This window comes from Macaca fascicularis, chromosome 14 (genome assembly GCF_037993035.2).
Source record: "Macaca fascicularis isolate 582-1 chromosome 14, T2T-MFA8v1.1".
NCBI lineage: Eukaryota > Metazoa > Chordata > Mammalia > Primates > Cercopithecidae > Macaca > Macaca fascicularis.
Genome location: NC_088388.1, coordinates 106,352,365 through 106,379,134, shown reverse-complemented (window position 1 = coordinate 106,379,134; position 26,770 = coordinate 106,352,365). Strand labels below are relative to the sequence as shown.

The 26,770-nt window shown below is 35.8% G+C and overlaps 1 protein-coding gene across 9 annotated transcripts in view; it reads left to right on the top strand.

Moving 5' to 3' along the window:
- The window catches only part of CWF19L2 (CWF19 like cell cycle control factor 2), a 166,228-nt gene that overhangs the window by 91,563 nt on the left and 47,895 nt on the right, over positions 1-26,770 (top strand). For all 9 annotated transcript variants that reach the window (XR_012423663.1, XR_012423665.1, XR_010580985.2 and 6 more), the window contains 4 exons: positions 4,209-4,325; positions 16,311-16,466; positions 19,128-19,208; positions 24,033-24,134. Coding sequence is in view for 4 of the 9 variants with exons in the window: in XM_074015143.1 (XP_073871244.1) it covers positions 4,209-4,325; positions 16,311-16,466; positions 19,128-19,208; positions 24,033-24,134 (456 nt within the window). In the remaining 5 variants the exon portion in view is untranslated. The remainder of the gene's footprint in view (positions 1-4,208; positions 4,326-16,310; positions 16,467-19,127; positions 19,209-24,032; positions 24,135-26,770) is intronic.

The window sequence follows — 26,770 nt, the reverse complement described above, 5'->3', positions numbered from 1 at the left end:
ATCTAATATTATAAAAAAAATAATTTTTGTATACCTAATATATGCCATACCCTAATTAGTCACTGGGGAAAAGTTGAGAATCAGATAGACTTTTGGACCTTATGCCTGGGGAAATAAGGCAGTAAATAAAGTAATAATTGCCCTGATTTGAAATAATTAATCGTCATAAAGCAAGTAAAGTGAAGAAATGGGAGAAAATGATGGGGGTATTTTTTTCACAAGGTAGTCTGGAAGGCTTCTCTGAGGAACTTTAGTAAAGATGCATAAAATGGGAAGGACAAGTAACATGAAGATAAGAATGGATAATGTTTCAGGAAGGACCGTCAGTGAAAAACCCTGAGGAGAAAATGAGCTTGGCATTGATGGAGCAGAAAGAAGGCAGGAGTGGAGTCAGTGAGAAAAGTAGAAGACAGTGAATGAATGAATGAATGCTAGTTTCAGGAACGAATAGTTTGGGAAACATACATATACCTATTTATGTTGTTTATTGTATACTTACACGTACATACATATACCCCTTGTCATTAATATCTTTAGGTTGTTGAGGTGGTTAATTAATCAGTGTCCATTCTGGCTTCTTTTGATTTATTTTCTTATCTTTTTCTTCTCTTTTCCTTTATACTTAACAAAAAGATAAATGTCAAAATCCCATTCAAAATTAAATAATTTTTAAAAATCCATCTTAACTAATTACTTATATTTATTTTTCTAAGTTCCTTTCCCAACTTTCACATAAACGACATGGTTATAACTTAAATAAGAGTTATGTTCATTCTTTAATATTTTTGCCTGATTCTAGTCATCTACTTTTAATTTGATTTAGAAAAAGAAACAAAAAAACTGCTAGGTAATTCATTCATTTACCAGGTATTTACTGAGTATCTAGTGTTTGTCAGCCTCTAGTACTAGGTACTAGAAATATAAATATGCCTACAACCTCCTCAAGTTGCTTACAGCTTTATGGGGAGCAGGCAGACATAACCAGATCAATTTTAATGCAGTGATATAAATGCAGGAGTGTCATGAGAACACGAAGGAGGAATATTTAAGTTACTGTGGGGTTATCAAGGAAGGCTTTCTGGAAGAAGTATGTCTTGTGCTACATTTTAATGGTGGAATAGGATACATTGCAGTATTTAGGAAGTACAGGACAACACAAGCAAAGACACTGAGGTGCACAACCACATGGTTCATTTAGGAACTGCAAGCTGTCTGAAGTGGGTATTACCCTTACTGGATCTCAGACCTCAGGAGTGTAAAGACTTTATACATCAGACCTGAGAATTATCTAGTCTTCCATTTATACCTTTAAGTGGGGGAAGAGGAGATATACTAGCATTCATACATAAACAAACTACACCAAAATTTAGTGGCTTGAGACAGCATTTAAATCACTCTGTTTTGTATGGTCTGTTGTCTTCCAGTAGGCTAGCATAGGCTTCTTCACATGGGAGCTAGGCTCGTTCCAACAGAATTAGCAGAAGTACACAAGGCCTCTTGAGGCATAGACTTGGAACTGACCACCATCATTTCTACCATGTTCTGTGATGTCCTTCATGAGTCATAAGGCCAGTTTGTAACTCCACCTCTTGATGGGAGGAGCTACAGAGTAACATCGTGAAGGGTTATATGAAGTAGTGAATAACTGGATGCATTTGTGCAATCTACTACAGAAGACTTTCAGAATTTTTGCTTACACTCTCTTAAAATGCTATAATAGAGATGTCTTTGTCTGAAATGTTCTGTTCATTTCATGACTACTGTTTTTAGACCACTAGCAAATTCACATTTTAACCCAAATATCTCCTACAATTCTAGGTGCATGTATCCAACCTACTTTTGCACTTGGATATCTAATAAACATCTCAAACTTAGGTGAAATTCTAATACCCGTCTCCACCTTTACCTTTAGCTAACACTAACCTTCCCATAGTCTTCCTCTTTTTAGTAAATGTCACTTTCATCCTCCAGTTGCTTGCATTAGACCTTGGAGTATTACTGAGTCCTTTACTTTCCCTCACTCCTTACTGTCCATTTCTAAATTCTGTTGGCTGTATTTCAAAATACATTCCTGTTCTGACCACATTTCATAATCTTTATTTCTACCACCCTGGCTAAAGTCGTCATCATTTATTACTGGACTCCTGTAATAGTTTCCTAATGGGTCTTTCTGCCTCTTTCCTTTGCCCTTTCTCTGTGCAGTAGCAAGTGGTCTTTTTGACTTTAAGTCAACATTAGTCAGATCTGGCTTTCAGACCAAAGCCAGAATCCTTATTGGCGCCTATGAGGCCTGCAGGCCCAATTCTTTGTGTCACCTCACTGGCTGTCAGCCTTCCTCTCATCCTCTCAGCTTAGCCACACTGGCTGTCTGACAATCTGGAGAACACACTTGGTATGCATCCTCCTCATATGCTTTTCCCTTTGACTGGGGGTTTCTTCCTGTGTCTACTCTTCCTTCCTTCACATATCTTCTCAAATGTTACCCTAGTAGGTAACTTTAAAAGGGGGCTTCCTAACTTCTCCCTAGACACGATCTGTACCTTTTTCTGCTTTATTTTTTTAGTACCCCTTATCACCATCTGACATATTATACATTTTACTTTACATTTACATTGTTTGTCTTTCTTCTTTCATGTCTTAGTTTGGGCTACTATAAAAAAAATTCCATAGACTGGATGGCTTATCAGCAACAGAAATTTATTGAAGCCAGTTTTGGAGGCTGGGAAGTCCAAGATCAAGGTGCTAGCAGGTTCAGTGTCTGGTGAGGTCCCACATCCTGGTTCACAGACAGCCATCTTATTGCTGTGTCATTACGTGGTGGAAGTGGCAAGCACGTTCCCTGGGGCCTCTTTATAAGGGAATTAATCCCATTCATGAGGACTCTGTCCTCATGACCTAATCACCTTCCAAAGTCCCCTACCTCCAAATATTATCACCTTGGGTGTTAAGGTTTAACGTATACATTTTGGAGGCACACAGACATTCAATCTGTAGCACCCCATAAGCTCCTTATGGGTAGGGATTTGTGTCCCTGCTCATTGTTGATTCCCTAGCATGTAGAACACTGCCTGGCATGTAATTGGCCCTCAGTAATTATTGATCAGTCCATCGTAGCTCTGCTGTCTCTGTCAGATAAAAAAAGTATTGCTTTTTGTGTGTTCTAATTTATTTAGGTGTTATTTTATTTTCTCTTTTATGTTTCTATTATTGTTTTGAAAAACTGATTTTGATACCAATTTAGGTGATTTTTATGTTTATAATGCATTTAAAAATGAATTTTATTACAGCTCATTTGACCTATCATTGACACTTGGACCTGGCTCTTTATCTCAGTGATTATGTAGAAAATTCAGTCATTTCTTTAAATATTTTATTTTCTAAATCTTGTAAGTTGTCTACAGACATATCCATGGCCCTTAATCTTTATTTCTTTTTCTTTTTTTTCATGAACATGTTTGTGAGGTTACTGTAATTTTAGGTAGATATCCATGTGCACTCGTACTTTGTTCTCAGCAAAGTTTTAAACATTTGAGTTATTCTATTAAATAAACAATGTCTGCTTTGCAAAATATTTCTAGCTAAAACCCAGCAAAATATAACAGAAATAAGAATAAGATCAAGCCCTTTGTAATGCTTTTGTTCTCTGTATACATACCGATTAACCTTTTTTTTTTTTTTTTAAAAAAAGACAGTTTGTATATAATGGAAAAATAGCACTAGTTTTTAAGTAATAGATGTTTGTAAATAAATAGCAGTAAGGTCATTCCAAGGTCATATTCTCTTCCTTTGAGCTCAGTTTATTCTCTTTTCTCAGCTAATCAGAGAAGGAAGGCCTGATAAACAGGCATCCGATAGACCATTACTAGGCCATGTGTCTTTTTGTTTTTGTGAAAATTGTTTTGTTTCAAGGATTTTCAGGTATCTAGCCCCTTCAGATTAAGGATATTGTGTCATTCATTCTGCTCTTCTTTGCCTAATCTTAATCCTTGTCTGATGTATAAGATCTGTGCTCTAAATTTTCAGTTTATTAAAAACCATCCTGATGCCTTTAAAAATATTAAATATCTTTAAAAATATTAACATTTACAAAAGCAATTCTTAAGTATTCTTCATTAAATATTCATCTTTTTTTTTCTACCAAGGGTTCATCTGTTACAACTGAGAATAAATAGCAGTAACATTTCACCTTTTGTACTTCTCCCCCATAGGTTTATTTATGTTTACCCAACGTACGGTCTCTTACTGAGGGACACTGCCTGATAGTCCCTTTGCAGCACCATAGAGCAGCTACTTTATTGGATGAAGACATCTGGGAGGAGATCCAGGTCAGCATGATAAATGTTCATTATCATTTTAAAACTCATGAGCAATTTTTGTAAATTATTGTGATACATTCCAATAGGTTTTATACCTTCATTTAATGATTTTAGTTTCTAAACTTAAACACGTGTGTTTTCATAGTTGTATCCATCTGTGGATCATGGTGTTTCCATCATTTTATTTCCTTGCGTGCTCCAGATTTTGAGACCTTTTATCTTCGAAATAAACTGGGACAAAGTGATAATTATTTTTACTTAAAAAATCAGCCTAAGATTTCAGCACCTCTTTTGTAGCATGAAAGAATCATTCTTACCACAGTAAGCCAATAAATTGCAGCTAAAAGGAAAGACATTTTCAGATAACGAAAATAAATTTGAGGAGTCAGAGGTTTATATTTAGCAGTTGCCGTATTTTCCTGTGATAGAATTGGCCTTCTCTGCTGCTGTGTTTTTGTGGTGATTTTGTTACTAGCCTTAATTTCTGCTCTTTTTCCTTCATAATCTGGCCCAGCTTTTGGATTCACGGATTTGTTTTTGTGGCTGATGCTTTAAGAGAGTGAAAGGCACACCATGGGTGAAATTGTTGCTGAATTATTTCAAGACCTGATAATAACCAGGAAAGAAAGGAAGAAAACACTTTATTTTTTTAATGCCAGACAACTGAATAGGGGCTACAGGGAGCCTTAATTAGAAAATGTGAAAATTGTAAGTTAGCGCTGCACAAGAGACGACTGGTCTTTGCAGCATGCTGATAAGTATGTCAAAAGAAGAGATGTTTTGATGGCATTTGATGAAATTTAGTCTTGTATACCTTGTAATTTTAAAGTTTATGCTGTGAAAGTTAAAAGGGTAGATTGTTTTATTGCATCTGCAACCAGGCAAAAGTAAGAATATAAGTATTTTTGATGTGAAAGTTTGGGTTTTCCTAGCAGTGGATGCCAGTGCCAGTAGGTAATTTAAGGTGGAAAGTATGGGCATTCAGTTCTTAGAATTATTTTAGAACATTTCCAGGATGCCTTTTAAAAATGCATACATATAAAACTGATTTAACTTAGAGCAAAGTGCAGTACCAAAAATATTTTAAGAAATTAGGAATACAGTGTGTATGTTTTATATTTCTATAAGAAATCAAGCTGCTTGATGAAAACAATTTAAGTGGATGAAGATTTTTATTCAATTTAACAGATATTGAGTACATGAATATCATATTTTAGGTGCTGTAAGAAATGAAGAGATCAAGTAGTTCATTAATTCTGCCAAAATATATGGTGTGTTTCTAGTATAGTTTACATTATAGTTTAGGAGATTTTGGAAGCCAAATATATTATGGAAAACTGGGAAAGAGGAAAAGCCAAATTGTTTTATGCAGATAATGGTGTCATAACTCCTTTTGTGTGAGAAAGGAAAATAATTGTTAGAAGTTATAAATTATTGTAGGCTAGTGAACTAATGAAATATTTGAATCCTAGCTTGAAGAAGTACAGTTTGCTGTTGTTGTTGTTGTTATTTTACTTTCAAAATATGTACAACTCAAATTGATTCTACTTTAGTGAATATCTTTGATTATTTACCTCTTTTATTGGATATATTAAAAAAAAATTTGACTTAGCACAAAATGTTGTTGCCAAATGTTGTAATGCAGGAGCCACTTCTTTCAAGTGGTTTTAAAAATCACTAGTATCTAGTAATATTTAAATGTCGTTTTAGACTTCCTATTTAATATAAAATGCAGAGATGTTTCAGCGTAGCATACTTGGCTAATCACACATTTTAAATAAGATCCAAATTGCTGGTTTTGTTAAATATATAGTGAAACTTGGTTCCCTCTAAATTTATTGTTACAATTTTTACAAATTTTCTTGAACATATGCTGTAATCAAACACTGTAAGCCCATTTAAAAATATCCCAAATTGGTAGGTGGGGATAAAGGAGGATCACTGATGCTTACATACAGTGAACTTCAATGTGGAGTGATATGTGGGGCCATTTCATTAGGAAACAGCCAATGTTAGTACCTTTAGATCTTTTTCTTGGGGCTATAGCCAGACCTTCAGAAAAGACTCTCAATCTCCTGTCATCTAAGCCTGCTTGCCAGTGTTCTGGGAGCTGAATTGGGGAAGAAGACTGGAGGTGGCAGTGTTGAACATGTATGGACATTAAGTAACCTTTCTGATAACACCCTTGTTTTCAGACTGTAAACTCTCAGCTGTGTCTGGTTTTCTAGCTCAGCTACTTTGTTTTACTTTTTCCAGAGGATAATCCTGTAGCATTCTGATGATGAGGAGGGGATCTGGCATGTTGATTGCTTTTTTAATAGGCTTTCCTCTAAGTCATCTGTTTTTAGCCATACCTTCACCTCCACTTCCATAAGTACTTGGTGCTGCCAACTCCTGAGCCTGTTGAAGGTTCTGCAGTGTCGCATGGGTTTCTTCTTTGCTGTCCCTGCTAACCTTCTTTCTCCTCCCCAAGGTATGAGCCAACTTTCTAGCATTTAAGTCAGTTCTTATGGAGTGATCTGATTTGTCGTTGCGTTTTCTCTCATTTCCTTTGTTCAAGTAGCTTATGCCTTTTAAACAATTGTTTAAATTCATTTTTGAGGTGTTACTCTGTGGAGAGAGTAATAAATGAGTTCTGTTCTATCGCATAACATTTACCTTGGGATAACTTGATAACTTTATATTTAAACATGTTATACTTTAAATTGTTGCATTAATATTCCAAAATCAGTCCTACATAACATTAATAGTTTTAAGGAGTACTTTAATTTTAATGTCAAAAGTATGTATTCATACGTACTTGATTTTTTTTATACTGTGGTGATACAAAAGGACCTGCAACATTCTGCAGTATAGTTTCCTTAAACTGATTATAAGAAATTGTAGTCTGGATGCATTGACTAAATGAGGAATGGGCAATTAGATGAATAATGGTAGGTTAGAAATGTGGAAAGTAGTGGTTACCCAAAGAATGAAGTGTTTTTTGCTAGGAATATGGGAGTTTCATGTCATCTCCATAACATGGAAACTCTATGTCTCTCTTAAATATAAAACAGTTGATTTATCTTATGATATGGAACTACAAAAAATTCCCCATTGTTTAGTTGTTACATAACTTTTTAAAAAATGAATATTTTTGTATAGCGTATTTCTTATTGAGTATGGAGAACATCATGCTTTTGGTAGAGTTGATCAAACTCAAATTATTCCATTAAACTCGTATTTGTAAATTAAAATGTTCTATATATATGTATGTGTATAGAGAGAGAGAGAGAGAGGAGAAGTACTTAAATGTGTGTGTATCCTCCTTGGAGCTATTAGTATGAGGTTTATATATTTTATAATACAGAACCATTCTTGCAACACTAATTTAGTATTTTTTCAGTTTTTGTTTATAATTCATGACATTTTGAGTCTGCCTTCTTCGCTGTTCTCCAGATAAATCTAGAACAGTCATCCAATAATTAAGCCAGAAAGGGAGTATGAACAAACATGAAGTAAGGATGTTTGTGAGGTAATTTTTGGATTATTTAAACATGTATTATTATTGCTGTTGCTTTCTATGTACATCTTTTCTTTGAAAAAGTTTGGGTTACAAATATATAGTTCCACTCTGTTAACAATTTTCCTTTTTCTAGTATATAAGGTTATCTTCTCACTCTAGGACTAGATATTGAAATAAGTAACAATAAAGTTTTTTTAATAAATAAAAGTTTGTAAGCATAGTAACAAGTAACAAAATAGAGACAATCTGAAAAGCTGTCGTAATACCAAATTTGTATTTTTTCCTATTTGATTCTGTTTTTTAGTTTTTTTGTGTGCAAGTAACACTAGGCATGTGAAGGTATCGATGAGTGGAAACCATGTGGGGAGGAGACACAAGGCATGCCTCCTCTTCCCAGTCAGGATAGTATCAGTGGAAGCCTAATGGGAACCTAGAACTCACATCTCCTACCCAGCAGTAATGAGTCGCCTCTGCCATTTTTGAGTGTCAACAGAGGCCAAGTTTGGGAACCTGAACTTCCATCCCCATATGGCAGTAATGAGGTAGTATCTCTCTTTCTTCTGATGGAGCAGTATTAGGAAAAGCCGTATAAAATGGAAAATATAAACAAGATCCAGTCTCTTAATTCTCAAAATGTTCAGATTTCAATTGAAAATTACTTATAGAGACAGTCTCAACTAGGATGGAAAAGGTAATCAGTAGACACCAACACCAAGATAACAGAGACATCCTAATTATCTGACAAAGATTTTAAAGCAGCCCTCATAAAAATGCTTCAACAAGCAATTAGGAAAATACAACAAACGCTATAAGGAAAATACGATTTGAATGACAGCATATTTCTCACTAGAAACCATGGAGGCCAGAAGGAAGTAACACATTTCTCAAGTGCTGAAAGAAAATAACTGTCAAGCAAGAATTCTGTTTCTAGTGAAAATATCCTTCAGGAATATGGGAGAAAATCAAGACATTGTTAGGTGATGGAAAGAGAAATTGTCATCAGCAGAGCTATCCTAAAAGAATAGCTAAAGGAAGTTCTTTAATCTGAGAGGAAATGATAAAAGAAAAAATGCTGGAAAATCAGGAAGGAGGAAAGAAGTTTTGACTAAAGAAGAGGAGAAGCTAATATGATAGAAGCAGAGACTGAAATGTTGCAGCCACTAGCCAAGAAATGCTGGCAGCCCCCAGAAACTTTTTTTGAGATGGAGTCTTACTCTCACCCAAGCTGGAGGGCAGTAGCGTGATCTTGGCTCACTGCAACCTCTGCCTTCTGGGTTCAAGTGATTCTTGTGCCTCAGCTTCCTGAGTAGCTGGCACTACAGGCATGCATCACCACACCTGGCTAATTTTTGTATTTTTTGTAGAGACGGGGTTTCACCATGTTGTCCAGGCTGGTCTTGAACTCCTGACCTCAGGTGATAAGCCTGCCTTGGCCTCCCAAACTGCTGGGATTACAAGCGTGAACCACAGCACCTGGTGTCTCATGTGTTTCCAAATGTATGTAGAGAAAGTATTTAAGACAATTCTAATTGAGGGAGAGTAAAGGGACATAAAGGGAAGTAAGGTGTCTATATTTTATTTGCATTGGTAAAGTGGCCCCAGTAGACTGCAATTAAATATATATGTATGTATATGTAATGCCTTAAAGCAACTCTTAGAACCACTTTAAAAACTGCACAAATTGACAGACTGTGAAACACTACTGATAAATCAAAATGGAATTCTAAAAATGTTCAAGTAACCATCAGAAGGCAGGAGAAAGGAACCAGAAAAACAATAGAAAGAACAAACAGAAAACAAAAAAATAAAAGTAGAATATCTCTACTATATCAATAAACAGTATGTCAGTTAAAAGATAGTTTGGTAGAGGGGATTTCATAGCTCAACTATATGCTGTCTGCAAGAACTCATTTCAAATGTAATAATACCACAAGTAGAATAATATAAAAGGATGGAAATATATATATTATGCAGCCATTCATGAAAACAAAGCATTTATGCCAGATAGAGTAGACTTTAGAGCAGAGGAAATTACCAAAGAAGAGAGAGACATTACATAATGGTGAAAGGGTCAATCCACCAAGAAGACATAGCAGTCCTAAATGTGCATACGCCAACACTGAGGCACAAAATGTGTAAAACAAAACTGAATGAACTGAAAGAAAAAAATGGACAAATTCATAATTATTGTTAGAGACTTCAGCACCTCCCCCCATTTTAACAATTGATGCAAAAACCAGACTGAAAATCATCAAGGATATAAAAGAACTTAAAAATGCCATTGCATGAGTTTCCTGTTGTTGCTGTAACAAATTACCACAGAGTTAGTGCCTTAAAACTATAGAAGTGTATTTTCTTATGGTTCTGGAGGTCAGTTTCCAAATGAGTCTTACGGGGCTAAAATCAAGGTATCGACTAGACTGGTTCCTTCTGGAGACTCTGGAAGAGAATCTATTCCTTACCTCTTCTAGTTTCTAGGGGATGGCAGCATTTCTTGGCTTGTGGCTGCATCATTTCAGTCTCTGCTTCTGTCATCATATTGCCTTCTCCTCTTCTTTAGTCACAACTTGCTCTGCCTCCCTCTTATAAAGAAACTTTTAATTACATTTAAGATATACCCAGGCAATCCAGGATAATCTTCCTGTCTCAAGATTCTTAATTATATCTGAAAAATCTCTTATGCCTTATATGGTAATGTTGTTAGGTTCTTGGAAATAGGACCTGGATATCTTTGGGGGCCATTAGTCAGCCTACTATAACCATCAGTCAGCAGGATTTAATCAATATTTGTATAACACTCCACTCAACAATATTAGAAAACATTTTTTTCAGAGCATAGACTCTTATCTTGCCACAAAACTAACCTCAACAAATTTAAAACAATTGAAATCATACAGAGTGCATTCTCTAACCACAGTGGAATCAAACTAGAAATTAATAACAGAATGATAATAGAAAATTTTCCAAATACTTGGAAATTAAATAATACATTTCAATAGAGCTTAAAAAGAAGTTTCAGGAGAAATTTAAAAAAATAATAATCGAATTGAATTACAGTGAAATTACAACATGTTAAGATTTATGAGGCACAGCTATGTGAGTGCCAAGAGAGAAATTGATAGCACTAAGTACTTATAGAAAAGAGGAAAAACCTTCACCTCAAGAACCTGGAAAAAGGAGAGCAAAGTATATCCAAAGCAAGCAAAAGGACAGAAATAATAAAGATAAGAGCAGAAATCAATGAAATTGAAAATAGAAAAATCATAGAGAAAATCAATGAAATGAAAGTTGGGGTTTTAAAAAAGATAATAAACTTCCAGCAAGACCAACAAAGAAAAAAAATTGAGAAAAAACAATTTACCAATATCAGAAATAAAACAGTATTAGTATAGATTTTCATCAAAAAGATAATAAGGGAATAATATGAACAACTCTGGATGTAATGGATCATTTCCTTGAAATGCAAATGGTTACAACACACTCAATATGAAATGGACAATTTGAACAATGTTTTAACTAATAAGAGAGTGGACTTCATAATGTAAAACTTCTAAAAAATTAAATCTCCAAACCCAGATGGTTTCATTGGAGAATTTTATGAAACTTTTAAAGAATTGACACCAATTTTATATAATTTCTTGAGGAAAGAACACTTTCCAATTCATTCGTATTGGGAGTTTGTATTATCCTGATACCATGAGTTAGAGTTATCCTCATAGCACAAGACAGTTAAATAAAATAACTACAGCTCAATATCCTTTGTGAATAGAGGTGTAAAAATTATTAACAAAATATTAGCAAATAGAGTTTGGCAATATATAAAAACAATAACACACTATGTCCAAGTGGGGCTTATACCACGTATGCAAGACTGGTTCAATATTAGGTAATAAATCATTATAATCCACCATGTTCATATCAATCAGTGAAGAAATTCCTACTCATTTATGATAAAAACTCTCAGAATCAAAGATTAAAGACTGCCTGAAGGAAGCTTATCTAAAGCTTATTCTCTCCATAAGGCACATCACATCACAGTGTTGTGTTAAGGAACACCAAATGGTACTTCATTAATGTGCTTAGGGTCCAGTTTGAATAGAGAAATCAACAACAAAAAGCACAAATATGTGGAAATATGGCACTAAATAGACCCTGAAGAGCACATGTGTTTACGTTGAGAATTGAAACAGGGCAGACCATTGCTTTGTTCAACTTTGGTTGGGAATGTGTATGTCAGGTGACTCAACTGTTTCACCACTCTGCAGTTGCCTGTGAAAGATCTCAAAAATGACATGAGAATTGATTTGGAAGGCAAATTTGTAAATATGGAATCCACAAGTACTGAGGATGGACTAAGGTACAAATTAACAAAACATGTCCATGTTTTGTATGCTACAAACTACAAAACACTGATAAGAGAAATTTCAAAAATAAAGTAAATGTAGATATACCATGTTTATGGATTAGGAGAGTCAACATAGTAAAGATGACAGTCTTTCTCAAATTAATATACTAGTTTAACACAATTTTTATCAAAATCCCAGCAAGATTTTTTATAGGTATAGATAGAATTATTGTAAACTTTATATGGAAAGGCAAAGGAATCAAAATAGTGAAAACGATTTTGAACAAGAAGAATAAAGTTGCAAGAATCAGCCTTACCTGATTACTGGAGATATATAATAAGCAAGATTATTACATACCTACAGTAATCAAGATTATGTGATACTGGTGGAGGGATAGACATATAGATTAATTAAACCAAATAGAGAACCCGGAAATAGACACAACCAAATATTCTTAACTGAATTTGACAAAGGTGCAAAAGCAATTCAGTGGAAAAGGGATAGCCTTTTCAGTAAATGGTGCTGGAGCAATTGGACATGCATAGCAAAAACTGAGTATCAGCTTAAACCTCATACCTTATATAAATATTAACTCAAAACGGAACACAACCCTCCGTTGTATAGTGGAGCACAGCACTCCAGTGTAAAGTGCAAAACTATAAAACTTTTGGGGAAAAAGCAAGATAAAATTGTCAAGATCTTGGGTACACAGAGTTCTTTGACTTGACACCAAAAGTATAATCCATGGAAACAAAAATTGATAAATTGAGCTTTGTCAAATTAAAAACTTTTGTTCTGCAAAATACTCTGATATGAAGATGAAAAGACAAATTATAGACTAGGAGAAAATATTTGCAAACCACATACCTGATAATGGATTTGTATATAGAATATGTAAAGAATATTTTTATATCTAGAATGTCAAAACAGTGAAAACAAACAGTCCAGTTAGAAAGTTGGCCAAGCACGGTGCCTCACACCTGTAGTCCCAGCACTTTGGGAATTCGAGGCGGGTGGATCACCTCAGGTCAGCAGTTGGAGACCAGCCTGGCCAACATGGCGAAACCTCGACTCTACTAAAAGTACAAAAATTAGCCGGGTGTGGTGGTGCATGCCTGTAATCCCAGCTATTCGGGGGGCCAAGGTGAGAGAATCACCTGAACCTGGGAGGCAAAGTCTGCAGTGAGTTGAGATCGCACCACTGCACTCCAACCTGGGTGACAGAGCGAGACTCCGTCTCAGAAAAAAAAAAAAAAGGATAAATGACATGAAGAAACATTTTGCCGAAGAGGATATATATTAATAGATGGCAAATAAGCATATAAAAATGCTGTTAGGAAAATACAAATTAAAATCACAGTGATAAATTAGACCTATCAAAATGTCAAATAAAACACATTGACAACCCCAGATGCTGGCCAGGATATGGAGAAACAGAATTGCTCTTCTGTTGTTGGTAGAAATGTAAAATAGTCTGACCACTTTGGAAAACAGTTTGGCAGTTTTTTGAAATATGAAATATGCAACTATCATAGGACTGAACTCTTGCACTTCTTAGCATTTATTCCAGAGAAATGGAGTTATATTTCCCCAAAAACCTGTGCACAAATATTCATAGCAGCTTTATTTGTAATAACTAAAAACTGGAAATATCCCAGATATTCTGTAAAGGTGAATGGTTAAACATACTGGGTACATCCATTTCAGGAATACACTCAGCAATGAAAAAGAATGAATTGTTGATACATGAAACAACCTGGGTAGATCTCCAGAGAATATGCTGATTGAAAAAAGCCTGATGGCTACTATTAAAAAGTCAAAAAACAACAGATGCTGGTGAGGTTGTAGAGAAAAAGGAATGCTTATACACTATTTGTGGGAGTGTAAATTTGTTCAACCATTGTGGAAAACAGTGTGACAGTTCCTCAAAGAGGCAGAAATACCATTTGACCCAGCAATTCCATTACTGGGTGTATACCCAGAGGAATATAATTCATTCTGTTATAAAGATACATGCACACGTATGTTCATTGCAGCACTATTCACAATAGCAAACACATGGAATCAACCTAAATGCCCATAAATGATAGATTGGATAAAAAAAAAGGTGGTACATATACACCATGGAATAGTATGCAGCCATAAAAAGGAATGAGATCATGTCCTTTGCAGGGACATGGATGGAGTTGGAAGCCATTATCCTCAGCAAGCTTATGCCAGAACGGAAAACCACACACCACATGTTCTCACTTATAAACGAGAGCTAAATGATGAGAACACCTGGACACATGGTGGTGAGGAACAACACACACTGGAGCCTGTCGGTGGGTGGGAGGTGGGAGGAGGGAGAGCATTAGGAAGAATAGCTGATGGTTACTAGGCTTAATACCTAGGTAATGGGATGATCTGTGCAGCAGACCACCATGGCACACGTTTACCTATGTAACAAACATGCACATCCTGCACATGTGACATTGAACTTAAAATTTAACAGTTGAAGAAAAAAAAAGCCTACCTCAAAAGATTACATGGTTCTATTTATGTAACATTCTTGAAATGTCAGAATTAAAGAAACCAGGAACACATTAAGGGTGAAGGCAGAAGAAGGGGGAATGGGGACTGGGTAGGGTGTGGAATGACTGTGACTGTAAAAGGGTAACAGGAGCTGGCCATGGTGGCACACATCTTTAGTCCCAGCTACTCAGGTGGCTAATGGGGGGGCGACTGCTTGAGCCTGATTATGAGGTTGTAGTATGCTATGATTGCACCTGTGAATAGCACTGGTACTTCAGCCTGGGCAACACAGCATAACCACATCTGTAAAAATAAAAGAAGAAGAGGAAATAAAAGGGTAACAGGCAAGATCTTTATGGACGGTGTTGGAATTGCTCTCAATGTTGACTGTATCAGTGTCAATATCCTGGTTGTGATATTATAGTATAGTTTTATAAGATGTTACCTTTGGGGAAACTGAGTAAAGGGTACATGGAATCTCTCTGTATTATTTCTTTTAACTACATGTGATCTGTAATTACCTCAAAACAAAATGTTTAAACAAAATATTAAAAAGTTATAAATCAAGCTGACGAATCTAAATAAAATACATTTTGTCTTCCTACTTGAATATACTTTCATAACATCTTACAAGGCCAACTTTAGCTTAGAATTCTTAGCCACCTTGATCTTGAACTCCTGATCTCAGGTGACCTACCCACCTCGGCCTCCCAAAGTGCTGGGATTACCCACCGCGCCCATCCAGAATTCTTAGACACCTTGAGGGGTTCACAGTAAGACATGGTGATGTGGACAGAACTGAGCTCTGGCATCCAGCCTTCAGCCTGCTCCCCTTTCTTTCAATCCCTAGCTCCATCCTGTATTATAAGGGATGTCATGTGAATGCATGCAGACATCCTGGACCACTCAGCTCCGTTCAGCCACCCTCTACAAACAGCTGCCCCTTAGGCCTAGGAGTGTGAAATACACACACACACAACACACACAAAGACAACTGATTATATGTGTATGTATAGTTGTATATAGTTGTATAATAATGGTTAGTTCCTTGGGAAGAGAGAACCCTATTTTCAACTTTAGTGTATTTGGCTTTCATATACTTTATAGGACTTCATTATATGTGAAAATAGAGGACTACCTGAATATGCAAGGTTGTTAGTGATGGGTCAGCAGAAATAGGGAACCAACAAATGCAGATGCTATGAGCATAGGAAAACAATTGGGAGTGAATTCTCATGTATTTCTGAGTTTAAGGATGCCCATCTGCTCAGAGTACCTCTTTTGGCTTATGGATGTTTTCCTATGATTGTTCTGGCAGTTCTTCATATTTTACCACCTAAATTTGATTTTTATCTCTTCTTTCTCTCATTTTACTGAAACTATTTCTAATATATACATAGTGGGTTTCAGTTTTTTAAAAGAATCTTGCTTAAACATATGAAATTATATAGTAGATTTAGAAAGTAAAGCACCTATAACATTGCAGAGTTCAGATATTACTATTTATTTATTTTTCATTTTAAAGGGATTTGTACTTTTTTATTAAAGTTTTCATATTTCAAATCTCTTGAAAATGCGTTATTTTGAATCACCTTTGAGTGTTTTCTTTACGTAGTTCTTTTGTTTCAGATGTTCAGAAAATCATTGGTAAAGATGTTTGAAGATAAAGGATTAGACTGCATCTTTTTGGAAACTAATATGGGCATGAAGAAACAGTACCACATGGTTTATGAATGCATTCCTCTCCCCAAGGAAGTGGGCGACATGGCTCCCATCTATTTTAAGGTATTTATAAGTAGTCTTTGCATATATGCTTATTTTTTGCTACAGTGCTATTTTACAAATATTGTTGTCTTGATTAATGTATTTTTCTCCTATATACTTACATCAAAATTTATATAAAGAAAAAGGCCAGGCACAGTGCCTCACTTGGGAAGCCGAGGTGGGCAGATCACCTGAGGTCAGGAGTTCAAGACCAGCCTGGCCAACATGGTAAAACCCCATCTCCACTAAAAATACAAAAAATTAACTGGGCATGGTGGTGGGCACCTGTAATCCCAGCTACTCGGGAGGCTGAGGCAGGAGAATCACTTCAACCTGGGAGGCGGAGGCTGCAGTAAGCTGTGATCGCACCACTGCACTCCAACCTGGGCGACAGAGCAAGACCCTGTCTCAAAAAAAAAAAAAGAAAGAAAGAAATGGAAGCACAAAATACTCTGCTGTATAAATTTCTCTCAGAAGAAAGTTTTGATTTTGACCTTTTTAAAAGCATGCTTATTTAGGCATATGAATATACTATCAAATGGTAACATAATAATTTCCCATTTCTCAGATGAAATCATTATTTTACTTTGAGGTACTTTCAAGTCAAAATTATAGTCACAACTCTAGAAAACTGATTACTGAAATACACTAGAACCAAAGATAACAACAACAAATAGTACACATTACAATGCTGAGGCAAGTTATTGCTGTAAGTTTTAGCATTTAATATTTCATGCTATTTGTAAAAAGGAAAATTTCTAACCATGATATGCAATTTTGGACATACGATAATGGCTAGAGTTCATAACCAACGAAGTGTCATTTACGGTATTCAGAGAGCTATTATAAAATAGCATGTGTTTGATCCTGACCTGAATACATTGTAATTTATAGACTAATATAGATGTGTAAATGTACAACCATATATGAAATAGCAACATGTCCAAAGATAAAGGAAAGTAGTGTTTTGTGAGCTGGTATAAGAAGATTGCATATAAAATGTTTAGACAGCATGGAATGATAAAATTTATTAATATGAACTGTAAGTTCCAAGAAAAAGAATTATAAAATCTGTTAAGATTTATGAATTGGTAAAGTTCTACTTTCTTTCTAGAAATCTTTAAAGACAACCTGATTATTTGATGTGAAAAATTATGCTATTAAAGTATAAGAGAATAAGCCAGATAATCCCAAAGACCCATGCCAGTCCTGTGTTGACCAAACTTAGTTGAAAAGAGATTATTATACTTCTTTTTTCAGAGTGCTTAATTTTGTACTTCCTCAGTAGAGTCCTAGATGATTGTGACTAGAGTCATTTGAGGAATGTGACCTAACATAGAGCAGCCACTTTTGCTCATATGGGATGACAGAAATGTCATCTCTTAGAATGGTGTATCACTTTACCACACTAAACCTTTTTTTTTTTTTTTTGAGACAGAGTCTCGCTGTGTCTCCAGGATGGAGTGCAGTGGCCTGATCTTTGCTCACTGCAACTTCTGCCTCCCGGGTTCAAGCGAGTCTCCTGCCTCAGTCTCCTGAGTAGCTGGGACTACAGGCATCCGCCACTACGCCCAACTAATTTTTGTATTTTTAGTAGAGATGGGGTTTCACCGTGTTGGCCAGGATGATCTCGATCTCTTGATCTCGTGATCTGCCCGCCTCAGCCTCCCAAAGTGCTGGGATTACAGGCATGAGCTCTACCACACCTGGCCTACACTAAATCTTTTATGTGATCATTGAAGATGCTTTTATATTGAATGTGCTATATATTACAGTGTCAAGCCAAGCAACTGGTACCTTTTAAATAGGGAATAACACTGTATCTGTTCTATTTAAATTGAACTTATGATTATTTTATCTTTAAAATTTGCTTTGTTAATAACAGTACTGTAAAAAGATGAGGTTATTTTATATTTATCACTCTGGCTTTTCTTTTAAATATTTATTTACCATAAATAGCAGTTACATTGCTTAGCATAGGAAGTCTTATTCCATGTATATGTATTTTCTCCCTGCGTTTAAAAAAGTTCTTATTTTTTAAATTACAAATGGACAAATTGTAGTTATATAAATTCTGACATCAAAAACTTAAAATGTGTGAGGGGTAAATAAAAGCGTTGAGTTGCATGCAATCAAAGTTAAGTTGCTATCTGTTTGAAATAGACTTATGCTTCCTGCACTTTTAAAAAATTGGCTTTATTTTCTAGAGCACATTTTTTTCCTGTATTTTTACTTCTTCATTATATGAGCAGAAATAGTTCAAGTCCTTGGTTGCCAGAAAGCATGTAAATTACTCTGTTGCCTTTTGGAAGAAGAGCAGTAAAACTAAATTAATTTATTTAGTAATCTTTATGAATGCGGTGCTATAGATTGAAATTTATGGTCACAAATTATGTTTCATATTAAATTGATTGGTCTTATTAAGGATTGTCATGTAAAGTTGAGCTCGTTAGTACAACAGTTAATGAGTAAAAGAGTATTATCTTTGGCTAATGGTAGGATTTTAAAAATTTAAGAAGTTCGTATTTTAAATATCTAAAATTAAAGCCTTAATCAGTTCAGAATAATGGCCTACTATGTATAATATACCCCATAATTAATTTGTTATATTACTTGTTATAAACTGTCTCTTTTTATTTACTTACATGTTCTTTTTTCACTTAACAAATGGATATTTCTTAGAAAGCCATAATGGAATCTGATGAAGAGTGGTCCATGAACAAGAAGTTGATAGATCTCTCTTCCAAAGATATCAGAAAGTCTGTAAGTATCATTTTTTTCCTGGTAAAAGAAATTACCCTAGTGCTCAGGATGTTTATTAATTTCCATGTCTTGGTTGAGAAAGGGACCATTTGGTTGAGTGACTGAAGGCAAAATTACTAATTCCACAAATGAAGAAGTTACTTTTATCCTACCTGGTCTAGGAAATGCTTATTTGTTTGTAGAGGGTTTTTATTTGTTCACATGAATGTTTCTTCCTGAAACATTCCTTTGGCCTTCTGCCACTGTAGTCCCTGTAATTGGCTATGGCAGCTATTAGAATCTGCCATTGAGAACTCCTGTGATGAGCTTCCTAGCCCCTAGGGACAAGTGGTGAGAAGGGCCTTCTTGGAATATAGTGTTCTGCAATTATACTGAGAGAAAAATTTTCCTAGAGGTTCCATTTTAAATTTGGAACTCATTTTCTTTTTCTTATACAAAGGTTCACTATTATGTTCCTATAAAACTATAAAATAGTAGCTGAGTTAGATTGTGGGTTCTTTTGGAGACTTGCCTAATCATACCTCATAGTTTAATCTTTATTTGTAGATCAACTTTTATGTACAAGTTACACATAAGTTGAGCATGTCTGGTAATGATTTTTTCTCTTTTCTAGAAATACAAATTAAATGGAATAGAGATTTAATAGAAGTGTAGTTCCTTTTTGTTTTTCTGTTCAAAAAGTAGTTTATTCTACAAATATTTATTGTGTGCCTAATATTTATCAGGCACTGTTCAAGATGCTTTTGGTACATAGTGGAACAAAACAGAAAGATTCCAGACTTGATGGAGCTTATAGTCTAGTCCTGGGGTTGGCAACTCAAGCCCTGCACTCTAAACCCAGTCTTCTGCCTGTTTGTGTAAATGCACTTTTATTGGAACACAACCATACTCATTTGCTTATGTATTGCTTATGGCTGCTTTCATGGTACCAGGGCAGATTTGAGTAGTCCCTGCAAAGAACGTATGACCTGCAAAGCCTAAAATATTTTATTATGTGGTCCTTTTCAGAAAAAGTTTGCCAGTCCCTATTCTAATAGGTGTCTCTGGAATACTTCTCCCCCATTTCTTCTTTTGGAAAGCCAGACTCCTGTTACATGTCACATAACTAATAGGATTCCTTATTACACTTATTATATTCCAGTCAAAAGATTCCATTTTATTACATTATTCAAGATACATGGTTTTATTTTAGAGGTAAAACATTGTCTATAATCATTTTCTCTTCTCTGCTGGTGAATTGGGCCAGACAACATATTAAAAAACAACGTAGAACAAAACAGAAACTCTAAATGTACTGTTTACTTCCCTCCTTTATGTGCCTATAGAAAAAGGCATTTAATGTACATACATCTTTTGTGCTAGGTTTTTCACTTCTCATGTTACAATTTCTCTTGCTGTTAAGTATTCTTTCACAACACAATTTTAATGACGGTTGAAAATATTTCAAAGGAGAAAAAATTTGATGTATTAGTCCTCATTTTCTATATTGTATATACATTTTCTTACTGGTGAACTATCTAGTAACTTATTACTTGTTTCTTTTTTAAAAGCTCAGTGAGTGCCTGTATTAAGTAGCCAGGAGGTCTTAATATTTTAACTTAACATTATGAAACATAGGAAACACAGATCCTGTAAAAATGGCAGTTGTATATTCAACTTTAAAGCATTTCAAAGATAGCAGCAATTGCCTTTATTAAGGCATCACTTAGTATTATATCTGAGACTAGCTGAGGTTCACTGTCAATGAAGGATGAACCAGATAACCTCTTGAGATCCCTTTTACCTTTTTTTTTTAGATGGAGTCTCACTCTGTCGCCCAGTGACGATCACTCCACCTCCCGGGTTCAAGCGATTCTCTTGCCTCTGCCTCCCGAGTAGCTGGGAGTACAGGTGTGCGCCACCACGCCTGGCTAATTTCTGTATTTTTCGTAGAGATGGGGTTTCACCATGTTGGTCAGGCTGAATTCGAACTCCTGACCTCGTGATCTGCCCGCCTCCCCCTCCCAAAGTGCCGGGAGTACAGGTGTGAGCCACTGTGCCCAGCCCCCTTTAGCTTTAAGATTTTATAATTATATGGATGGAAGTGAGAATGAGAAGAGTATATAAGAATTATTCCAAAGGAGGTCACTTTGTAGTTAATAAACTTCCCATTATCTTTTCAAAAATTAATGAAAATATTTTTGAACACGAAGTGAACAATACTGAATTATTTTAACATTATTATTACTTCTGAAAGAAACTTATTGTACTTTTTTTGAAAACTTTACGTCCTTAATAATTTCATGAAATATTTTGCCTGCATCCTTGAGGGTGGGGTGATTTTTTTTCACTGTGTAAATTCTTGGCTTATAATAGAGATTCATGTATATGTAATCCATTCTGATTTCTACAAATTTATGTTTTTCTTTGCTATATGAAGGTAAGCGTCTCTTTATCTGCCCATTTTGTTCATTTTCTCTGGCCCATTTGCTTTCTTTTCAGTGTAATGTGAAGTTCATGGAAATAAACAGAAAAAACAGATCTGAGTGTTCAATGCAGAGGAATTGCATGATAATAAGTAACTGTCAAGAAAAGCAGTCATTTTTCACAAGGCTGTTTTAGTGAGATTGCATGAGAATTCTTTCTGAACTTTAAAAAATGGTATTTTAAGTTTAATTTTGTGATAACTATAGCAATAGAAAAAACATCCAACATTTAGAAATTGATGTTGTAAACTAAGGAAAGCACTTCTCACAAAAATGTGGGTTTACCAGAGGCCTTCAAACTCAAGGATACTTATAAGAAGTCAGGAGTAACATCTGGAATAAAAGTGAAAAATCCAAATACTTCTATTTTTCTACCATAAATAAAAAGTTTTGCTTTAATTCTGTCAGTGCCTTTAAAGAGTGGTGCCAGAGTTCCAAATGCATTTCCTCTGACTGGCCAGTGCAGAAAAAGTGCTAAATGTACATACGCTTTGATACTAGAGCCTTTGCAATGCCTGCTAACAACTCTTCTAGCAAGCAGCAGGTTGTACCTTTTGCAGCCTGCAGGAAGAGAATAGAGAACCTTGTGGCAGCAGTTGCCTTTTGTGTGAAAGTAGTAGTGTGTTCATTGTGCCATCTTGGCATATATGCCATAGGTTGTTGAGCTTTGGCATGTATATTGGTTTCCTATTGCTGCTGTAAGAAATTACCACAAACATATTGGCCTAAAACACCACAGATTTATCTTAAAAATCTGGTGATTGCAAGTGCAAAGTGGGTTTCTTGGGGCTAAAATCAAGGTGTCAGCAGGCCTGCATTCCTTCTGGAGGCTCTGGAAAGAATCCTTTCATTTGCCTTTTCTAGCTCTTAGAAGCCACATGCATTCCATGGCTTATGGCCCCTTCCTTCCTCTTCAAAGCCAAGAGTGTAGTATCTTCCATCTTTCTCTGACTTTGACCTTCCTATCTCTCTCTTTTTAGTGTCCTTATGATTACATTGGGCCTATTTGGAAAACCCAGGAAAATCCCCTCATTTCAAGATCCTTAATGATATCTGCAAAGTCCCTTTTGTCACCTAAGGCAGTATATTCTTGGCAAATTGGGGACTAGGGCATTTCTTCATGTTTTTCATGAGACTCAGAGATGTTAATTAACTTGTCTGGGATAACACACTTACAAGAATCAGAGTTGCAATTGGAGCCTTGTCTGTCTCATTTATTTTGCTGTTTCCTAATAGTCAAGATCATAACATCATTATTATATTTAAATATGTGGAAATATAGAAAAATTAAAGCCACAAATGGTAACCCATTTCTCTGTATTTAATGTTATATACTATTTCGTGAACAGATTTTTACTTGTGCTTTTTAAATAACATGAACAACTTTATAAGCCCTAATTTTAGTTGCCTTAGATTTCAAGGTGACCACTCTCCACTATACCATACTGTGCCCTCCCACGTTGTACCTTTTAAAGGACACAATACGCAATTTGTATAGTTAAGTAGGACCGTGTGATTCAGTGCTCAAATAAGTAAGTGCAGACTATATGAGGGGATTAGAGAGGAGAAATGTTGCTATAAATTGACCTACTTGGATAATTTCTAGTGGCAAAGTTTGGGCTTTGAAGCAAAACTTGCAAGGACACGGAATTTACTTACTTGATAGAGAAAACAAGAATTTATGGCTTTTCCTAGTCATGAGATAGTTTAAAATGTGTGTGTGTGTGTGTGTGTGTGTGTGTGTGTGTGTGTGTGTCTCTATAGAGAGAGAAAGAGAGGGAGGGAAGGAAGGAGTAAGGAAGGGAGAGAAAAAGACAGTAGGGATTTAATCCTGGAGGTATTTTGAAATAAGACTGGTAAACTAAGTGTTGCTGTATCCACTTCACTAGCTCATAAAAAATTATGATTGTTTTTATATAATTTATCTTTGATAAATATGTAAAGATTCAGGGAGAGCTATAAGTATGTGGCCAGGTCCCTCTTGCTGTTCTGCATTGTGAGTAGAATACAAGAAGGCATATACTTCTTCTCTATTTGTGTAGTCTAAGGGAAGTTATTCTGCATTTGCATTTTTTAAAAGTATAGTTTTCCCCCTTGGTTTTCCCCAAGGACAGCAAAATAGTTGGATTTGATTATAATTCATAGATAATGATGAACTATCTGGCTGAAAGGCTACCAAAATGAGATATTTTACTCAGAAAGTTAGGTCATTGTTTAAATATCTCTAGAATTGGAAATTCGTTTTATACATTTGTCTTGAGGAATGCTTAAGATTACTGTCCTTCCAAAGAAGGGAGGGATTAAATATAACTTTCTGGTTTCATACTACATTCCATTTGTGATTTGTCTGTTTATTTAGGTACCCAGAGGGTTACCTTACTTCTCTGTGGATTTTGGCCTTCATGGAGGGTTTGCCCATGTCATTGAAGATCAGCACAAATTCCCTCATTACTTTGGAAAGGTATGCTCACAAATTTGATAAAATCCCAGAGTTAGCAATTTGGTAACATTTTTCTTTTGAAGGGAAATAAAAACTTTGGGCACAGTATACAAAGAAATTGGTGAGTACTGCTCCACCCAGTTTTTAGAGAGAGAATACCTAGCGACTATTAATAAAAATATCCCGGAATGTATATAACAGAGCCAGGAATGTTACTTTGGAACCAAACATTTCTTGACAGTGTCAACAATTACTATAATGGTTGTTTTTGGAGGCAGCCAGGCTTGTGTTGAGAATGATGATAATTGCTAAAACTTATTAAGGGCTTACACTGTGCCAGCTACTGAGCTAAGCATTCATTTAATGCTCACAATAATCCTATTGTGTGGATATTATTATAAATTTCACTTTACAAATGAAGAAACTGAGCTACAGAGAGATTAGGTAACTTGCCCAGGGTAATGCGCTCGTAAGTGACAGAACTAGGGGTGCATATAGTCAAGGTTGAACTAGAGAACAAATTTTCTCGTTTTCGTTTATAATTAAGCAAGGTGTAGTCCAAGAAGAACACATGACTCATTTTACGCTGATAGTTTCTGGGCAGATATTAGCATACAGATCTTTTGATCCACTGCCACAGTTGCCTTCTTATATTCTGTGGTGTATAGTCTTTAAATTAAAGTATACAAAGTATCTCAGAATTTTATTACTTACTGTCAAGAAGTGGAATAAAGTTAATGCAGTAACTGAAACAGTTAAAAGTAATCTGGGCAATGATAGTTTTAGAAGTGAGCCTTTCATCTAGTGTAGATCAGGCCTTTCCACTCGTATTTATCCCTATGTAGTCAGGCCCTCTAAAAAAGAGGGGCCTTAATGAGCTCTGCTTGGGATTCCCTGTTTTCCACCCTGCTCCCCACTTTCATCTCCTGCAGAGGACCATCTTCTGCAATGAGTAGAAATATCTCAAGAGGAATCTCAACTCCAGAGGTTTGATTCAACACTTTTTTTTTTTTTTTTTTTTTTTTGAGACGGAGTGTCGCTCTGTAGCCCAGGCTGGAGTGCAGTGGCCGGATCTCAGCTCACTGCAAGCTCCGCCTCCCGGGTTCCCGCCATTCTCCTGCCTCAGCCTCCCGAGTAGCTGGGACTACAGGCGCCCGCCACCTCGCCCGGCTAGTTTTTTTTTTGGTATTTTTCAGTAGAGACGGGGTTTCACCGTGTCAGCCAGGATGGTCTCGATCTCCTGACCTCGTGATCTGCCCGTCTCGGCCTCCCAAAGTGCTGGGATTACAGGCTTGAGCCACCGCGCCCGGCCTGATTCAACACTTTTTAATGCTCTTGATCTTAATGGTTTAACCAGCATAACAAAGTTACATGCATCTTTGAACTGTTGCAACATGTTACAGAAAGTTGTTTGAGAGGTGTTCAGAATTTTTTCTTAACTAGAAGGAAATGTTTTCCCACTGTTCTGAAAAATCCTGTTGTTACTCAGTAGAGCTTTATAACTAGAAACTCTATGGCTGGATTTATTAAAAACAAAAACGAAACAAACAAAAAAACTTGGTCCAAGAAAAAAGAAAGTTAAAATATCCAGTTTTTAAAAGTTGTATATATTAAACTGGGAGATTGCCCTCTCTTCACATATTATTCATGCATTCTGGTTTATATGATACAGTTTTGGAGTTAAAAGTAAATTTTCTCTGTCAGCATTGTGTCACTGAGCCATTTTCCTCAAAATTTGCTTTTTAAGAAATAGCCTGTGGGCTCGAGACCTCCCTGCAGTCTGCTGCTGAAGCAGTTGTTCAGAGAGCTAGAAGAGATTAGGGGGGCAGTCTTTCCATTAACAGCTGCTTTGATAACAGAACAAGAGTCAAGCTTATATGGTACAGATAAGACAAACCTTGGTATTTTATAGACAATTTTAGGTAAACTTTTATAAGCTAGGCTTTCTTAAACTACATTGTTTATTTGGACCAATGCTGAGAAGCTCTCGAACTAAATCTAAATTTGCCCCATTTCTCTTTTCTACTATCTCTGTTGACCCCTTTATTTCCCTTCCCTGATGATAGGAGATTCCCTTTTCCATGAAGCATCTCTTGGTCTATCCAACAACTAGATTTTTGTTTTGTTTTGTTTTTGAGTCTCCAAATGGTCTGCTTTGGCACTTACCTTCTACTTTATGAGACAGTCTGTTGCATAGCTGGATTATTACGGCTCCCACCACAGCTCCAGATTCTATTCTGTCTGAAGACAACTGTGTATTATCTCTGTAGCCCCTACAACATAAATGCCATTTGCTTCTGCATAGTAGGTCCCCAAGTAAGATGAAGAACCTGCATCTGAAAGATTATGTGCTTTGTGCAGGATCTCACCACACAGTCCAGTGGAGCTAGACTGACTACGCAGAATTTGATCCTTAGTCTGTTTTTTGTTGTTGTTGTTTTGTTTTTTTTGTTTTTTTTTTTTCTTTGTTAACCATACTGCCCTCCCTCTAAGCATGTAAGCATTAGGAGTCTCCCCCATGTCTTTCTTACATGGATACTCACATGACTAAATTTGATTTATTTCTATAGCTAACAGCACAGGAAGAGGATCATGAAGGAAATCAAAAATAATACGCAGATAACCAAAAAGCCATTTATTACAGGACTTGAGAACGT